Source organism: Fundulus heteroclitus, chromosome 5 (assembly GCF_011125445.2).
Source record: "Fundulus heteroclitus isolate FHET01 chromosome 5, MU-UCD_Fhet_4.1, whole genome shotgun sequence".
In the NCBI taxonomy this organism is placed as follows: Eukaryota; Metazoa; Chordata; class Actinopteri; order Cyprinodontiformes; family Fundulidae; genus Fundulus; species Fundulus heteroclitus.
The window spans coordinates 15,116,663-15,136,623 of NC_046365.1; the positions used below are offsets into that span (position 1 = coordinate 15,116,663).

General features: G+C 39.3%; 1 protein-coding gene across 2 annotated transcripts in view; it reads left to right on the plus strand.

Annotated features, from left to right (window-relative positions):
• ctnna2 (catenin (cadherin-associated protein), alpha 2) overlaps nucleotides 1-19,961 on the plus strand; it is a 378,523-nt gene that overhangs the window by 45,565 nt on the left and 312,997 nt on the right. For both annotated transcript variants that reach the window (XM_036136991.1, XM_036136992.1), the window contains exons 3-6: nucleotides 6,226-6,421; nucleotides 11,353-11,519; nucleotides 14,225-14,344; nucleotides 15,159-15,425. In XM_036136991.1, coding sequence (XP_035992884.1) covers nucleotides 6,226-6,421; nucleotides 11,353-11,519; nucleotides 14,225-14,344; nucleotides 15,159-15,425 — 750 coding nt within the window. The remainder of the gene's footprint in view (nucleotides 1-6,225; nucleotides 6,422-11,352; nucleotides 11,520-14,224; nucleotides 14,345-15,158; nucleotides 15,426-19,961) is intronic.

Below are 19,961 nucleotides of genomic sequence, written 5' to 3' on the forward strand. Positions count from 1 at the left end.
TATCCATTTCTTTCTTTGTGCTTCAATAAACGAAAGAAACGTACATCCGATGGTTTGGAATGCCTCTGTGTGCAACCGGTTGCACAACAAGTCGTAGGCATTGTTTACATTCTAAAAATAAAGTAACAGTACGCTCTAATTCACCCGTTTTGTCACGCTGGTACCAACGTGACCCAGATGTAGAAAGCACCTTGCTCGTGACGTCACACGTGAATTGGTCTATACTGTCTCACTAACTGGCTAAAACTACTAAAACTGTCCTAAGGGTGTACATGTTAAGATAAGTACACAAAACTTAAAACCCTCCATAAACCATAACCACAACCATAAACTATATAAAACCCTAAGCTATATACTTAAAATCCTAAACTAAACACCAAAGATAAATAGAAACCCCATAAACTACTAAAAGCTCAACTTCGCTCCCCTATACATTTCCCTGCTTTGGTCCATCCCCGAACCTTCTTAAGGCACTAGTTTCTGTATGAGCCTCTTTTAGGTGACGGCCCTGGACACAAGTTCAAGGAAAGTACAAACATAAACCATATTTCACTAAAACATTTTAAGATGCAATAAAACACAAACTCTAAGGACTAAATGGCAATATTGCACAAATATTGACTTTGTTTTTACTCTAATTTCTTCTCCAGGGCCCAACCATTCTAAAGTGCTGCAGTGCCACTGGATCTAAAACCAGGAAATAGGAAAGACAATAATCACACACTTATACAATCAATTGTGTCCAGTTATTTCTGAAATATGCAAATATGCTTTTTTAAGTTGCTGTGTGCTATCTAAAGTGCTAAATATGCAAGTTAAAGTGCTCAAGTGAAAAGTCAAAGGGGTTAATTCTTAGACGTAACAAACAGCTTTTTGTTACACTCCCTATAAAATCCAGAATATAATTTAAAATTGCCCTCCTCAAAAGAGATGCATTTAGGGAGCAATGTCAACTGCTGCTATTTGTCCATTAGGAAGTGATGATCTTCAAGACCACGCACGTTATACTTAAAGCCATTTTAAAAGCAGATTTGATAAGGATTTCAAACATTGTTGTTTGATGTAAGTAGCATTTCTGAAGCCGTAAATTCTACCTTTTATGAAGGGTATTGTTGAACCTAAAGGCAATTCTTGCTAAAATTAAAACCAAGCAAAAATAATGGCTGTTTTTTTCTATGTGCATCTGTACGACATATCATTTATGAACACTCATTTTATCATATGTGAAAGATATGTGCCTACACTGTGGCAGTCTCTGTTAGACCAACAATGCACATTGATCCACTCTGTTATCCTGCTGTTTTTCCTTAGATTGGCTTTCCAAGAATTAATTTGCTGCCTTCAGTTTTAATTGCTTCATGAAAGGTGTTGGGCAGTTCCTGGCGTCACATCAAGTGATTTTTGCTTATTTTCTGTTTTCCCACCTATTTTTAAGTCTCACAAGCTAATTGTTGCAGTTGGTGGATAGGCAGTAAGCCTGATGCGTTTCTAATTGTTGGCATTACAAAGCATCACGTCTAGCCCAGCAAAAAATAAAAAAATAAAATCTCCTGAAGGTCTTTTTGCAATATACTAAACCTAACTCAGGGGGAATGTTGTAGCCTCAAGGAAAACAAAAACATCTACATTTAGGAGGATGATAATGATGTGGTGGGAAGATGAAAACGAGACATGAGCTAAAGAGTTGCCAAAAGGAAACTTTGTGGTGACACTGAAAGCCTTCTGCACTCAGAATAAACGCAGAATGGATGAATGGTGCTCTTGTAGTTTCACCTATTAAAAAATTCAAAGCATTATTTCTTAAAACTCACTTGATTTGTGTTTCTAATTACCTTTTGAATAATGTTTAGGACTCAGTTCAATTTCTTTCTTTTGTAGTGTCCAACCCTGGCTCTGTGCATTTTTAATTATCATGGTAATGGATAACTTTCTCTGAATTCTCCACCAGTCTAAACCACCAAGCATAGATTTCCTCACATTAACATTTCTTCAGTGCACTACTTCTTGCTTCTTATTGTACCCTAAAACGTTTGGTTGGAGTTGCACCAATTTGGCATTTTCTGTTCGCTACAGATTTCAGGTTCTACCCGCTGATTCAGATTTTAACCGATTGTCATTTAATTTTTTTTTATTTTTTTCACCCCACGGGCTGTATAACTCATAAAGGAGATGTAATCTGCTGCAGTCTTCTTGTTAGAGGGAGTTGGTTTATATCCAAGATAAAAGGATATTACAAGATTATGGCCATTTATGCACCGAAGCCATTACATTAGTGCTTGTCTAGTTTAGTAACGTGGAACGATAATGGAATTACTTTTGATAGAAAAACTGAAAAATGCATTGGCTGCATATAAAAACCAATATAGCTTTTTCCTCTGGTGCTTATGTCTTGTAATGCAATGTTATTGTGTTCTTTTGTTTTTATGTTTCTGTACAACAACTTGCTTGTTGCCACTGAGGTTATCATAAAATGCAATTAGGAATAAATACATGACTAAAATTAGACACTGTAGACTTATTCAAGTACATTTTATGTGTTTTACTGCTACAAAAGGTCTAGGGGGGAAAAAAAGTTCCTGAATCTGGAGGTGTTGGCTCTCTGTGACCTGTCCCTCCTGCCTGACGGGAGGAGCTGAAGGTGGCAGCAGCCAGGGGTTGCACAATCCTTTTAGAAGCATGGCAGTATTGTTGTTGTTGTTGTTGCAGCCCCCAGATTGTGCAAACATGTTTTTACCCTACTCCTCCAACTGCTCCTCTTTTGGCCTTATCCCACTCAGCTTTTCCACATAATTCTCACTTCACTGTTTATGTAAAATATAGCACATTGGTTGCTTGATAAAGAACTTAATCTACTGTATTAAACTAATGATATGTAGGAGGTGGAATCTCCCAGGAGCTTTTCGTGAACACACGTGATTATGCACATACACGCAAACACCTCTTTCTTATCATTAGCAGTTAAAGCGTTGGTTCTCCGATGAAAATGGCTCTCAGAGGCTGAAGGCAGAAAATTGAATGGCCAGCCACAGGAATTTATGACTTATGGTCAGCCCACTGCTCAGTATACTATCCAGAAAAAGGTTACATAGCATTTAAAACTTGAGCAGCAACCAAATAGAAAGGCAACACACAGCTAGAATTTACTTATGTAACTTGAAATAAAACAACGTTAGTGGCATATGAATATGCAGTTGGCTGTCTTCACAACAAACAAGCACACACATCATTGGCCTGCACTGACAGTCATTCTTATGAAAATTCAATAAGGCTGTCCAGTTGGATTCATTTATTTGTTTTGGTAAGGTGCTGTAAAAAAGAAAAAAAAAAAGTCTGTTTTCGTGTTTGTCGATGTGCGTATCAGAGTGTGCACAGCTATACCATTCTGACAACTATACAGGCTGTATGCAGGACCATGATGTTTGAAAACTTGCTGGGACCGAGAGTCTGCTGCAGAGATGCTATAGCTTGTGGCTGCTGGCAGTGTGCATCCTTTTGGTCTTGCATAAAACGCTGATAATATTCACACCAAATAGGCTTTTCAAAGGCCAATTACCAGCTGCCGGGGCAAGGCTGCATTTCCGAGACACTGAATCTATTTTTGTTTCGAGTTTGGCCACATTTGGGTGCACATAAGAACGCTAGTGTGAATCCCATCAGTTGTATTGTTCAACTTTTTTTCCCCATATACCAAGTTCTGTGAGGGAGTGGTTTTATTTCTCTATGTGTGCTGTTTGTTTTGCAAAAACTTTCTGGAATGGATTTTTCAATATTTTTTTGCAGGATTCGAATATGCACGAGATGGTCTGATCATAGGGGGCATTTGCTTTTTGATGTACCATTGTTTTATCATTATGTTATTGACCATGAAATAGTTGGTTGGGAAGAACTGCTAGTTTACCTGCTTGGCCCTCATTTGATCCTTCTTAGTGTAAGTGGCTATAAAAAAACAGCCTGTGAATGAAATGAGTGTTTAAATTATGATTTCCTTTATCAAGAGAAAGAAATATTAATCCAACAAGTTTTTATATAAAAGGTAATAACTCTTTTGGCCGAATAAATTTATTTGACATTCCTCTTCTCTTCATAACTGTTTTGATTTAGTCTTAATTGAGGGTATTGTGGTATGCCCAGCCTGTGTAAGTTAATGCCACAGCATGTTAATCAGATTCAAATCCAGACTCTGATTGGGCCTCTTCAAAACCTTTAATTAGATTTTTGACCCATTTAGAGGTGTATTTTTTGTTTTACTGACATAAAGGAATTTATAAATGTGTGTTTCTACTGCAGGAACCTTTTTGGTAATCAAGCTAAATCCTTTAGGGTAGTTTTCCAATCCCATTCGGAGCTCTCTTTCATTTGTCCTGCAATTGTAAATTGGGATTGGCAAAGTTGATGAAAAATAATTTTGCCTCTTTTTTCATGCAGTGTGGTGTGGGAGTTATCTTAAAGTTTAACTGCCATAAAGCAATCTGAGATTGATCCTGATCCCGCAGCTTTCAATCCTATTCTGGACTTTACTTTTGTGTCAGGTGGATATACATTAGCCTAAATCACAACAGCATCCCATGCTATGTGCATAATAATGGTGCTGGGAATCTAAGTTGGGCAGAAAAAAAAAACATATTCAGGAGCCCATAGTTAAAATTTGCCTTAAGCGTAGTTTTGATCCGTTGCTTTATAGGATAGTGATTTGACTTAAGTGTAAGGCAGCGTCAAGGAGAGGAGTTGATATAAAAGAAATGAATCATGCTATTTGCCGGGGGAGCAACAACTATAGATTCCAAGAGGGAGCTTTTCTAAATCATAATTGAATTTTTGAACAAGAACACACACATAAAAGGGTATCTTGGTCTCATATCAGCGCCACTATTCTTAGATTAGTCAGGAGTGAAGACATGCATCATTAAAGTTAATATCCCAGGCTAGAAACCCTGAAGTAATGCAAGCTTGACAGGACACAACTTTGCTCTTAGAGATTATTTACAGTGAAGGACTCTTCCATATTTTAATAACAAATCATATTGCATCATCTCAATACAGTTGAGACCTTTGCTCTTGTGTGGGGTGACCAGAAGTCTCCGATTTCCGGGAACAGTACCCGTGTTGGAGGAGCTGCTGTCCCCCCTTGGAAGACCTCGGATGTGACTTGGACATTCTCACTAATGACTTATGACTTCACTTGGACTTGAAACCTTTGACTTGATATCTAACAGTAAACATCTAGTGTGTTTTAATGGAACTGTGTCTGGCCTGTCAATACAGAACCATGCCAGGCAGGAAATCTAACCCTAATATGTTTTCGTCTTGTTGCTACAACAACTTTGCTGTACCTACCGTGCTGTATACCTGCTTTTCTTCTGAATAATATTAGATCCAGACAGAAGCAGGTGACTCAGACCAATGCTTGATTGTAACCGTGGAGATATTAGCATTGGTGTCGACATTATGTATGAGATGCAGGAGCTGCCATAAATCTGTGGCCATTGTGTTGGGTGATGGACTCAGTGTGAAATGTTTTAGAACAGAAAAGTTAGATGTAACTTTCATAATCCCCACATCCAACACTATATGTATGTATGTATGTATGTATGTATGTATCTATGTATGTATGTATGTATCTATGTATCTATCTATCTATCTATCTATCTATCTATCTAGATAGATAGATAGATAGATAGATAGATAGATAGATAGATAGATAGATAGATAGATAGATCTATCTAGATCGATCTAGATAGAACAATCGCTACAGTCACAACATCAGACTTCCTTCCAACATTCATAAAAACAAAACTTAACACAAAGAGTGATTACCCAAGGCTACTAAAGGAGGAATGTATACTTATTGTTAGCATAACAATTGCATTGTTTTGTGCTTGCTAATTTGATCTTGAAGCCTAGAAAGTCCAAGGTTCCCGTGTGTACACAGAAAGTCTCTGCTTTGAGCCTGAACCAAAGCAGATACTGCCCGAATGCACCGACTGCATTCAAACTGGCAAATAGCAGCACTCATGTCCTATAAAATTAACCCGCTCACAAAATAATTTTTTATACTATTCATTCAATATTTTTGTTGTGTTGATTTGATGTTACCCTTATAATGTGGCAAAGGCAGGTTTATACTGTTTCAGTAGATCATTTGGCCACATTTTTCATCAGTTTTACCTTCTCTCTCTCTCCCCACCCCCCCACCCCTCCACTTTCCGCTCTCCTGATGTTTCCTAGGTGACAACGTTGGTGAACACCAGCAACAAGGGACCCTCTAGCAAGAAGAAAGGACGGTCCAAGAAGGCTCATGTGCTGGCAGTGTCTGTGGAGCAGGCCACCCAAAACTTTCTTGAAAAGGGTGAGCAGATTGCCAAGGACAGCCAGGACCTGAAGGAAGAGCTCATTGCTGCGGTGGAGGATGTTCGCAAACAAGGTGAGTTCGTATGGAGATGTGGTGAGATAACACTGGACAGATGAGCTGTGTTGGAAAGGCACCATCACTTTCTGCCCTTAGGGATTTAGATATCTTTTGAATTTTTATTAGCAATGAACATCTTAGATGTCAAAGAACATCTGCATTTTTTCCTTTTTATCAATGTTATAAGCAACATTCACCATCTTCCAAGAGTCAATTTGAAAGTGTGGATTTTTCTCTAAATACATAATTAGATTTGCTCAAAGATAATAAAAAAGTTCTGTAGGAAATTAATTAATAAAAGAAATGCTGCTCTAGTGTTAAGATGTTTATATTTTGACTCAGGCAAGAGGAAAAAAAAAAGATGAACAGCGGTAACATTTTCAGACATTGAAATGACATATTCCTAGAGCCTTGCATAGATTACACTTTCTCAATGCTTATGACTAAAATGAGAAGCCCGTGTCTCATACCTTTATGTGATAATGTTCATTATCACATTATTGGCTGGGTCTGGTGAGTAATTCACAAAAGAGTCTAATGTTTGGGAAAGAGCTTGACATGCCCTGGATGTCATAAAATGTCAGATTACCCCACACATTTAGATGGATTTAAGAGTTTAGATTGGCAAGGCAAATTTGCTCAATTTAACAGATTAGTACCCATTAGTTTTGGGATTCACTTGCATCCAGCCTCATGAATATACTGAGTCAAGTCCAAGAGCTGTCAGCTCAAAATGTTTAAAGCTTCTGCTCTCTGTGACGGTGACAAACCTTGCTGAATTTTAAGGCTTTATCATCATCCATGTGGAAATAAGTCCATTAATACTAAAACGTCTGCACAAGCGCAACGTCTCACTTCAGCAACAGCTAGGTTAAATAGGGTTCCAACCATTTGGCCTGGGTTCAGACTCAGGTTTAATAGCTTTAAAGCATACAACTCAAACATCTTTCTACATACCCAAATAACACGATGGGAGCCTACATGAAACTCTTTCCAGATTTTTCAGAAGTTTGAACACATCACTGTTGTGGCCATCCTGTCTGTTTGTTGTGTCATTTTCCTCTTTTTACATTCCAGCATCATCAGTTATGAATCCATTTTTAACCATCACAGAAAATAGGTTTGTGCTTTTGGGAGTCGGTGAAAAGTATGTTCATGACTTTCCTTCTGTGTTCAGAGCAAATCAGTCAGTCGTTATTGTTTGTAAACAAGACGTCTCTTCCCAGAAAGGTAATGAATTCCCTTTTCAGTAAAAGCATTTGCAGACATCATATGGGCTGTTGCTGCATTTGTCATATTGAACTTTCAGCAAAACTTGGCTGCTACTACAGTCCACTGCTGACTTGTGTGATGTGAGAAATAGGATTTATTAGGTCTGTCCTGCACCTCATAATGGCAGCAAATGAACAGTTAAAGCCATACTAAATTGAAATCCTCTTTTAACCTGTCAGTTACTCATCAGACTTCTGTCTTACCCAAGTCATCATCTTGTTGTGATTAAACTGGATAGTTTAGATTATTCAGCACACAGGAAAATATATCCTGGTGCATCCCAATACTCTGGTGGAAAGAAAAAAAAGTTGAGTAGGTCCTCAGGATGGGTTTTTCATTGTTGAAACGTTTCATCTCTTCTCTAAAAGACTTCTTCAGCCTGAGGAGTTGTAAGTAAAGTCAGCCGAACCATTGGCTTGGTGGTGTCCCTGAAAAGGATGCTAAAGCATCCCATAGCACACTTGTGTTTTTGCCTAAGATATCGCCCCCTATATGTGAAGTAGGTTCACTGCAGGCACAGTTGCTTTGTGAAAAGAGTGGTTCTGCTGCCAAGGGTGGTGTCTGATAGCCTTGTGAGACCATCCTGATCTCGCGAGCTTTCAAGGTTTCACTCGCAGATCAGTCTGGCTACTTTCCGTTAAAGAAAATTTGGAGCAGTTCATCAAACGAACGTCCAATCAGCGTTGGCTTTGAGGCGGGTTGAGGTGTGACGCAACGAGAAGCGCGACAGTTCAGTCTAAAGAACATGACGGCTTCAGCCGATTAAATTAGCGTTAGCGTGGCTATCGAGCAAGTTTTATCGGAATTAAAGAGTATTTCTCTGCTGAGCTAACGAGCCTTTACCTGCAGCAGCAAGAGTAGCTTGGCTTGTGGTTGTGTTTTCGTCTTCGCTCTGTTAGTACGTCATATGCTTCGTTGATCTGATTGGTTTATTTGGCCTGTCTATCACCAACATAGGCCAATCAGCTAACCAGTATTTTCGCCCCTTCCCAAAATTATTTAAACGGAAGGTTTCCAGATGTATATGCTGAGCAAATCCATCTAGCGGAGTCAGGTTAGGTGTCTGATTCTGACCTTGCGCAGACCTGTTCTACCATCTCATCAACGGGAACGCACGGGAAACTGCTAAAGGGCAGACTGACATAAGTAGAATCTTTTGGTATGCAAGTGTACACCTGCTAAAACGTTTTACGCTTTTAGACTAAAGCGCTTTACACTATAGCCACAGTCACCCTAACACGCGCACATTAATTCACCAATAACCAGTTTGGTAGGTACTTTGGAGTTAAGTGCCTTGCCCAGGGGCACACGTGAAGCTGGAATCAAAGCAGGAATAGAGCCCACAACCTTCCAATTGCAAAACTCTACCAACTGAGTTACAAGTTGATCAACAACGGTTTGAATGTGGGGGCTGTTTCTTGTTGCTGTTCTTGTGTGCAACCCGTGCCCCTCCAGGGCTCCCACTGTCTGAGGAAATGCATTGATGATTCTGAACTAATTGTAGTTAATATACTGAATTAGGGTCTCATGATTCTACCAAATAAAAACTATAAAATAATGATTCTGAAAGGGAAGTACCTTTTGGAAGAGGTATCTAGTTTTTGTTTTGATCCAAACCATTTCCTCTGAGCCTTGACTTTAAATATAGTTAGACCAGACAAGGCTGTTTCACAGTTTTTAAGAAATGTGGACTGCAGTTTGCACCTCTAGTTTAAAGTCTATAATGTTTTTCCCCATTGTTCTAATTGATAAATAAAACAAACAAAACATGGATGAATAAAAAGTAAATAAATAAAAGTTTTATGGACTTCTAGAACAATAGAGCAAATTATTTTAAAGATTTGTATTAGATGCACTTTGCCTTAGAATTGGAAACGCTGCTCTTTTTTGTTTTTTTAACATTATTTATTTATCTCACTTAACTATCACCCTGCTACACAGACGTCACCAAAATCCATTAAACCAGAGATTATTGAATTGTTAGGACTCATTGTGCTGACCTTATTTAACACTGTTGCATTGTTCACTCCCATGGTGTTGTTCGCTCCCATCTTGCTAAATTGCGTGACTATGCTCTTGTGATACAAATCATACCCCTGATGTGTCTGATTTACCAATGTATTAAATACATTCAACTATTTCCACATGCTACTCCTACTGGAATCTGTCTAGGTGCAGATATGGATGGACGGATGGCAAAAGCAATCTCATCATTCAGAGAAAATGATCTCACCATTCAGAGAAAAAAATTGCACTCTTCTTTGAATATTTTATCATACAAATAGACTGCAATGCTTTTTACTTTTTGACATCAAGTTTATAGTTGTTTTGCTGCCCTGGTTGTCCCAAGTTACGTAAATGTAACTTTCAACATGTCAATACATTGAGTTACTGCAGTCACTTCTGTTCATCTGTTTCATTGTACCCAACAAGTAGGGTTTTATAATAACGAACTCTCTCACTCCATAGTTTCAGCTCTGATTAAAATAATGTGAGCAGCGCTGAAGCTTTTGCTCTCAGTATGTCTTTGGCTGTATCTGCTCTTATCTGCTGCTGTATTGTTTAACACCGCGCTGCTCGTCTGGTGACTGGATTTGAATCTGTAATGTAAAACAGCATCTTGTTATGGGAGAACTGTAACTTTGGGGACCTACAGAGTTTTGTGCTGTAGTGCAGCATCTCATCTGATAAACAACAGTTTCGTTTCAAAGTTTGATGTAAAAGGCAAAGCAGACTTTTCTTTCTCACACTGATAATTATTATTTTCTGTAGGGAAATGACACTGTCATCTGTACCTTTTTGTTGATGGTGTGTTTTTCACAAGCTCTCTGTGGCTGCCATGTACATGTTATAGCAATTTGTTAACTGTATACATTTTAGGAAAGATATAGGCTTTATCCTAGGGCTGGATGATATAGAAAAAAAGCATATCGATAAACTAGAAATCATATGGATAATTATCAACAAATTCATAACATATTTTAAGTGCAGCCCTGACTATTTTATATTGTTGCTTAGCAATCTATTTATAGGTAAATAACACACAAACAATGAATTCAAACTCAACCCTTTATTCAAACAACTTTTTACCAAAACTGCAAGTTTTTAAAAAAACGAATACGTGCTCTCTAACATTTTTGAAGGAGGTTGATATTGGTTCCTGGGTCTGCGTTTGTGATTGGTTGGAAGGATGTAATGACTGTAATATTAACCTACATGGCTAGAACGCAAAAGGAAGGAAAGCTGTTATTCTACTGAACTTTTTATTGACCCCTTTTTTCTATCATCGATACATGTCTATCAATCGATATATACTGTTATTGAATAATCGTCCAGTCGTAGTTTATCCTCTCTAATAACATGTTCCGTTGAATTTTAATGGAACACTACAGTAACCGATAGCTGAAGGGCGTAAGGGTGTCTCTTTCACATTAATAAAGCTAACAGTATGGCTCTGAGGTATGAAAATGACTTCCACTCGTACAGCCTGTTATTCCTACCTCACACACTATTTAACTAGGCATACTTGCTGATATGATTTATTTTCACCATAAATGATTGAGTGAGGTATGAATATCTTTGTACTGCAAACCACTTTTGCTATAAACGGTATTTGACACAAATTAAAGTAACCCTGCTCACCTTCTCCCCGTTTACTCCCTCCATTCTTGCAGGAGAAACGATGCGTATAGCCTCGTCCGAGTTTGCTGACGACCCTTGCTCCTCCGTGAAGCGTGGCACCATGGTGAGGGCCGCTCGTGCCTTGCTGTCTGCTGTCACCCGCCTGCTCATCCTTGCCGACATGGCAGACGTCATGCGGCTGCTGGCCCACCTTAAGATCGTAAGTGCAATTAGCCCGGCCGTGATGTGAGCACATCTTAAACCGGGCTGCAGTGAACGTGCTTAAAGTTTGACCCTGTGACCTGACAGCCCTGTGGTAGAAAAGATAATCGATGCTGCGTTAAAATTGCATTCAGAGTTTCATCCCAAATGAGAGATAAACAGATCCTACGCTGAGGTGCGGATTATATCCCTATCCTGAGTGTTTTATGAGTTAATGAGTTCCTTTTGCTGGAAAATAAAATAAACACACAAAAATGCACACAGACACATACTCACACACAATATATATTGGCTTTTATCACCAAGTCACACATATTAGCATATAAATGAGACATGGAGGAGAATCCAGAAAAGAGACATCATCATAAATGCCCCGATGTAATGAACTACACTCACTGTAATCATTTGAAAAACTTAGGTTACTTGGTCGTTTATTTTTACGGTAGCTTGGGGCTTGGTTAGAGAAATGAATACGGAATATTTAAGACACCAATATGCTTTTGATATTATCTGAGACGCTCAGCCCTGCAGACATCTTCAGTCACCCAGTTTATCACAGACAAATGGAAACTAACAGTCCCTTTATACTTCTAGCTTCACACTTTCGGTTCAAAGAGTTGTTAATTTGAGCCTGTGTAAAACATATTGTCAGAGTAATTTTTGATGGTGTGATTTAAATAGATGTATTTGTACGCCTTAAAGCTTTCTATGTTTTGTCACATTGCATATATGCATTTGTGTTCGGCCCCCTTTATTCCAGTAACTAAAAATAAAATCCAGCGCAACCAAAAAAAACTCACGATGAATCCAGCTGTTCTGTGAAAGCCTCAGAGGTTTTTTTAGAGAACATTAGGGAACAAACAGAATCACAAAGACCGAGGACCGCAGCAGACAGAACAAGAAGAGAGTTGTGGAGAGGTTTAAAGCAGCTTTAAATTATAAAAAAAAATATCCCGAGCTTTGAACACCTCCCAGACTACAGTTCAGTCTAACATCAAAAGATGGAAAATGTATGACTCAACTGTAAAACTGTCTACCTAAACCGGCTGGCTGGACCAGGAGATCAGAGAATCAGAGAAGTAGCCCTAAAGCCTCGTGGTACACAGGGATCCTGAGCTCAACTAGTAGACTCAGTTGACGCAACAACTTTTAGTTGTGGATTCTACAAATCTGTCCTTCATGGAAGGTGTCACAAGGAAAGCCACTGACAAAAGAAAGCCATGTGGATTTTCAAGTTTTCCACTGATCAGGCACATCATCATCATCATGGCCAATGATGGTTGAAGTGAGTTAGAGCTAATAATCATGGTCTCTGTCAATGGGTGGCATATATTTTGCCCTCAAGGTTGATATCTTAGAAGTAGAAAAAAAGAGTTTCAAAAGGCCAAATTCACAATTGTTGGACATCTGCATCAGAGCAACTCCTCTGGGGTATTTAGGACTTGTAGTGGTCAGAATCTACCAAAGGAGGTCAGAGGAAGAAAAACTGACGGACCCTTAACAGGGTCATGATCAGCTATGGCTGGTTGAGGAGTGAAGTTCGATGTGTGAGACAGATGAGCTGAGGAGCAGTAGTTAAGGCTGCCGAAAACGTTTCTGTTTCTGATAGAAAGGTGGCAGAATACACAGGGCCTCACAGTTTGTTGCATGTGGGGCTGCATAGCTGCATACACACATCAGTGTGGAAATAGTTTCTCCTGATGGCTGTGGCATCTTCCAGCAGGTTAAAAGTACCCGCCACTAAGCAAAAAAAAAAAAAAAAAAAAAAAAAAAACAGTTCAGAAAGAGTGAGAGAAGGGCTTCAGAATAACACAGTTGATAGTGCTGATGCCTTGCTCGCAGGAAGACCCTGGGTTTGAATCCTGAGTTTAAACGTTCTCTTGGTTTTATGCAACATGCTGGTGGAGAACTGACGCGGCACCATCCACTTGAATCGCAGACAGTCATTGTGAAAACATACTGGTGGCAGCATCAGGCTGTGGGGGATGCTTTCTTTAACAAGGGACTGGAGAGCTGGTTAAAGTTGATGGGAAGATGGAAACAAAGTGCAGTCCTGCAAAGGAAAATGTGTAAGAAGCTGCCAAAGGCTCAAGAGTGATGTAAAGGTTCACCTTCCAACAGGATATCAGAGCAAAAATGCAATGGAACGGTTTTAGATCGAGGCAGCTTCATGTATTAGGATGGCCCAGTCAAAGTTCAGATCTAAATCCAACCAATAATCTGTGTACAGATTCAAAAATGTAACAGTGTGGCATTGAAGGATAAACAAAGTCTCTTGAAGTGCGAATCTATCACAGATGTACCCCAAAAGACTTTGAATGCAATTATGTGCTACTTTGTGTTGCTTTACAACATGAAGTCCCAATGAAAATACTATGAATTTTATGGTTCTAATATAAAAAAAAATGTGCATGAATACTTCTGTAAGGCACTACATGAGTAAATTAGTAATTATCATTTGCTCTGCTTGTTTTAATTGGCCCTCTACATTTTTATTAGGGAGGGAAATAACTTTACATTCAGAATGTACTGACAAAATACAATGACTAAACATAAACAGCAAATTATTTTCAAGTCTCAGTGCATTTACTATGTTTTTTATTTTATTTAATTTAATATTTTTAAAATAAAAACAGAATGTGTAGACCACTATGGGGAGATTTTCAAAGGTGTTGAGCGTCTTTCTGTTTGTGTTCATGACAGGTTGAGGAGGCCCTTGAGGGAGTGAAGAATGCTACCAACGAGCAGGACCTGGCAAACCGCTTCAAAGAGTTTGGAAAAGAGATGGTGAAGCTCAACTATGTGGCAGCTCGGAGACAGCAGGTAGCTGCAAAGCCCCGGCGTCATGCTGTCTTCTTTAGAAAGTTCAGACAAAAAGCAAAGAAAGGAGACAATCCAGCGAGCCATTCTTGAGTTTTCTAGCATCACGACCCCTTCAAGGCCTTTTCTTGGGAGTTTTCAGAATCTTTTCATATAGCTGGGAGGAATTAGCTTGATGGCAAAAGATTGTTTGCAGGCTTAATTTCTTGCGTAGGATCGTAACATTTTAATGAATCTGGTCGACGATGCTCGGAGATGGAGGGAAGGGAAGGGAAATCTGTACACCTACACACCCAGCGCAATTACAGGGTTCAGACGGAATGGCTTCAAAAGGAAAATCAGCTCGCTGATTCTGAAAAGAAGATCTTGGAGCATTTTAATGTGGCAACTAGTGTGACTGAAGTTTTTTTTTTAGAGGTTATTTCTTACAAAGGTCATGCTGGTACAGTAAGCCACTACGCTGCCAAGTTGTCCAGAGCAAAGCTCTGAATTGCATCCAGTCCAGCTCCACAGCTGCCAATCTGCTGACACTGCTTCGGCTTTATGTGTTTGGAATAATACCAGTTCATCAAATGGGACGTGAACTCTTTCATCCTTCCTGCAGAGGATGGGAACTGCTGCTTTTCTGTTTCCTCTCTTGCGAATGTTTGGTGCTTTCAGCATCACTCACATTCCATTTTCCATCCTTTTGAAACACTTTCAGCATGTTGTGATTTTTTTTTTTTCCTTGAAGAAATATTCACTCTGTGTGTATTTGTATCTATTTCTCCACAAAATCTCATTCCTTGATGGTGCTTACCTATTGTCACCCGCTTAGGAGCTGAAAGACCCTCAGTGTCGCGATGAGATGGCAGCTGCTCGTGGAGCTCTTAAGAAAAACGCCACCATGCTGTACACGGCCTCCCAGGCCTTCCTGCGCCACCCAGACGTGGCGGCCACACGTGCCAACCGAGACTACGTGTTTAAGCAGGTCCAGGAGGCCATCGGAGGCATTTCCAGCGCTGCGCAGGCCACCTCGCCCACTGATGAGAAGCACGGCCACGCTGGCATCGGAGAACTGGCCGCTGCCCTCAATGAGTTCGATGTAAGTCGCTCTGTTCTTCGTTATGAACGCTGCTCTTGGTGCATCTGTGTTTGGCCTCTGTTAAGTCTACCTTGACCTTGTTAAAGATAGTAAGTTATTGAAAAAAAAAATCTACAACCCGTCTAAAAGCTCACTGGGACAAAATCCCTGTGGATGTCACAGGGATTTTGATTAAATTGTTTATGATTAAACTGTAACTTTATAACCCCCCCCCACACACACACACACACACACACACACACCAAAAAAAAAAACAAAAAAAAAACTTAACCGCACTATTAAACTTTTTTCTGAATAACCCATATTCAGTTTGAGCTCAAACTGAGCTTTTTCATACATAAGTCTCTGCTACCCTCTAGTGGTGGGTTGATGACAGTGACTATGGTTTATATGCCAATAAACAGACTTTATCTGTTTAGATACAGCTTGTGTTTTTTTTTTTTTTTCTTAACGTTTATACAGTGCAATTGCAAAAAATCAATACATAAAACAGCTCCATAGCTCGGGGCATGAAAAAAAAACAACAATAGCAGCTTGCAGAAAAAAAAGTCATGTGCATGATTCCTTAATTGTAATTAGACCATTTAGTGTTCATCTTATTATTTTTTTTACTGATAAATCTCACTAATGTAGAGCATGTGCTGCACATTTTCCCTTAGAGACGACCATTCCATGAAGCTCTTGCTATGATTAGGGCCGTTGTCATGCCGAAAGGTGACCCTCTGCTTTCACCTGGTGAAGCAGTTTGCAACAAAGCTCAGTAATGCATGTGTCTTTGTGGTTTGAAGGTTGACCAGACTAATTTGCTCACTCTCAGTTTTATTTGTTGTTTGTGATACCTAACAAAGCAAAAAAAAACGAAAAAATGCTGGAAGAGAGTTTCTTAAGATGTGCTGCAAAAATCGCTGACATTTCCTACAGTAGTCTTTCTCCTCCATAGACCTTGAAGCTTATGTAATCCTACATAGTTTTAGTCTATCAGCTGCTGTCAGGCAACAGCTTTAGAATGTAAAAATGTCAGGCTAAAGCTGGGGACACACTATATGACTTCAGTGTTCACAGATTTTGAAGGACAAGTTCCCTCCAAGTAAGATTGGGCTCAAATAATTTTTATTTTTTACCGACTGAAACGCATAAAATCAGAGACTTAGCAACTGTGCCTGCAGAGGAACCACAGGATTTTATTATTATTATTATTATTATTATTATTATTATTATTATTATTATTATTATTATTATTATTATTATTATTATTATTATTATTATTATCTTATATTTTAGCACATTGTAACTTTTGTATAATGTCCACTGTTGTTTTGTGCTTCAGTGTTGATAATATAATAGTTAAATACAGATATACAGTTAAAAAAAATTATAGAGATAGATAGATAGATAGATAGATAGATAGATAGATAGATAGATAGATAGATAGATAGATAGATAGATAGATAGATAGATAGATAGATAGATAGATAGATAGATAGATCCAGCCACAGCAAAACCAGGAACATTTCGTGTTATATACAGATTCACAAAGAGTGGACACGTTTGACAAAGTCAAACTAGTGGAAATGAAGTAAAATTTGAAAAAGATATGACCTTTTGAATTTTAGCCCTCTGCAAACACGATTAGGGCAAAAACGGGCCTCCGAATTTCTTTAGAATCTCCCCCAGCCAAGGGGGTGTTAAAAAAAGCTGTTCATTTGCATACCTTTCAGCAACACCTCCCACCCAGCCCTACCTGTCCATAGAGGGTCTCTCACAGCTCGCTGCACTGTATTGTGAACCAGTAGAAGTCTTTTTCTATGTATAGATAATTTACAGCGCCGCATTGCAAAATTTGTATTCTCTGCATTTTAAATGACACATTATTTAACATTAAAGCAAACAAATGAAATTAAGTAAAAGACTTAAAATACTAGATATTTACAAAATTGGTAAATGCTGTTTAAGTCTTCTATGTTTGCAAGTTGCAACTGTGAAGCAACTGTCAAGTAAACATGTTGGCACATTGTTATTGCTGCTATTCATTTGCTCATTCACAAAGAGGGATTATGCATTCTTTGGCTCCAACATAGCATTTTTGGGGGTTGTGATCAATCTCTGTTTCCGCTCAGGTATGAACAGAGGTGTGTTCACACCTGTGAAAAAATTAGTCAATGAGAGGCTGGCATTGCAGTCACCTGACCTGTTCCCTTCAGCTGATATGTGTGGAAACTCTTGCCTTTAATGGACCCATGAAGAGAAACAATAAATAACTTGATTCTGATCATGCCACCATGTGGGTTTCAATACTCATCACAATTTACCAAAATTGTCACACCATTACCCTCTTCTGTGATAAAAATATCATGTTTTTTTATTATTTTTGATCGGCAACAACATTTTACATCACTGGTCATTAGAAGGATTCCACTGCTTCACGTGCCTTTACCTGTACCCAGGATGACAACCACACAGCATGATGGCGAGGTCTTCGATGTAGAACTCTGTTGATTTTCTTATGGCTGATAAAATGGGGTTCCTGTCCCCGTTCTCATCAAAGTGACGATGTCAGTCAGTGTGGCATGAAGCATTTTTCCTAATTCAACCTCAAACTCAGATTAAAATGCGACATGAAAAAATGTCCCACAGCACCACACACGTTGCCAGGTCGTTCTGCTGCGATACCGGCCTCAGAATAGTTAAAAAAAAAAGGTTCTCAAACTGACCCCACGAGGCCCTAAGAAGTATTTCTGACTTCATGCCTCCGATATTCCACCAAGATGTGCGATGTTCTTCTCCATTTCATTCTCTGCCTCCTGCAAATGAGCTCCCGACAGCTTCTGATAACTGACGCTCTCCCCGCTCTGCCTCGAGTCCACATAGAAAGTTTAAGCTTTCAATAAGCTTTCTTCATCTTCCTTATATTCCGCTACTGTCAGCTGGAGGCTAAAAGCGCTCTCTAAAGTCCGCAAGGGCAATTCATTCTGCTTGATCTCCTTCTGATGCACAGTCTGAAGCGAAACCGGGTCGGGCCTGGTGAACATTTGTCTCCCGGAGCGGAGCGCTGGAAAAGGCCGCGGATCGGTTCTTGGGCGGCCCGCAGCTCTGTCTGTCTTTCCCAGCCTGAGAAACTCACAGTTTCTCTTTCAAACATGTTAATTAGCTGCATAAGTAGCCATCTGCTTTCTTCAAGGAAGCAGCTTATTGGCCGACGCGCCTGACAAACGCCTGGACAGGGCCACACAAAGGCGCTGTACAAATGAACTGTAGGTTTCCACGCCCTGAGATGCTGATGTGGCTCGTGACCTTTAAGTTGAAAACATGCCGAGTTTAAACACAAAGTTTATTGTTTTAAAACCTTCAAAACGGTCATTTAAAGCATTGAGAGGTTACTCCATAACTTCAACAATAAAGCAAAAATTGGTATTTTCTCACAAATTGAAGGTTTTTCACGTTTTCCCAAGTTTGTGCTCTGCCGAGTTGTTCCTCCTTTTGCTGTGGCAGGTCATATATTTATTTATTTTTTCCCACAGATGATGGTTTGTTCCAGCGTTTCTTTTTTATTGGCTCACTGCAACATGTGTTTGCACTTCGGGCAACAATAAGTTCACTCTGCCCGACTGGGTCCTGATTTGGCCCGCAGAATGCAAACATTTATTTCACTGAGATTTAAGTATGTTCTCCCAACAAACTTGCAGACTCTTTCACCCTATCTCACGTTAACAGATTTTCGAGCCAGCTCGCCCTGCCGGCAGCCTTATTTTAGCTGATTTATTTCTCTAAAGTCAGATTAGATTGTGATCTTTGGACTTAATCATTTTACTGTTCCACGGTTTCACATCTTCATTTCTTACTATCTTTTTTTAATATCGTTGGCTGCAGATTTCTTATTTCTTCTCTGTTGTTTGGTCTAAAGTGAGAAAAAAAAGGTTTACAAGAGGATCTTTAGAGATTGTTTAGGGAATATGTGCTCTGCTGTCTTTTAGCATTTTGTGCATGGTGTTTATCGAGATAGTCAAATGTATAGTCAAAAAAGTTTATTTACGTAATAAAAATACAGTTTTTGCTTCTTTCACTACAGCTTGTCTCTGAAAATGTTATGCACCCACATTCTCACAGACAAAATGCTGCATCTGTGCCATCTAATCTTTAGATTATAGTCCAAAGATAAAGATAAAGATTAGGTAAAAAGACCTCAATGAGAAGATAATTCTTTAGTTGAATTCCAGTGTCGCTTGTTTTAAATGAAGTGAGTGACATCTTGTGGTACTGGTTGGGAAATACAAATACCCAACACCAGGGCTTTAAGCTGCTGCTGCTGAGCAGGAGAAATGTGATGTAACGAGGGTGAAAACCATGACGTAAATGAAATAAATCCAAGTGCAAAGCACTGAGCTCTATTTATTGACTGGATTGTGCATTGGCCGTATATAATAAATGTCGCCGTGAAGCCAACAGCCGCCATATTGGTACTCCCTATTTTCCTCCAGTAACTAGGGAATATGTGCGCTACAGCATCTTACAACAAGGATTTTCTCATGTTGGGGGGGG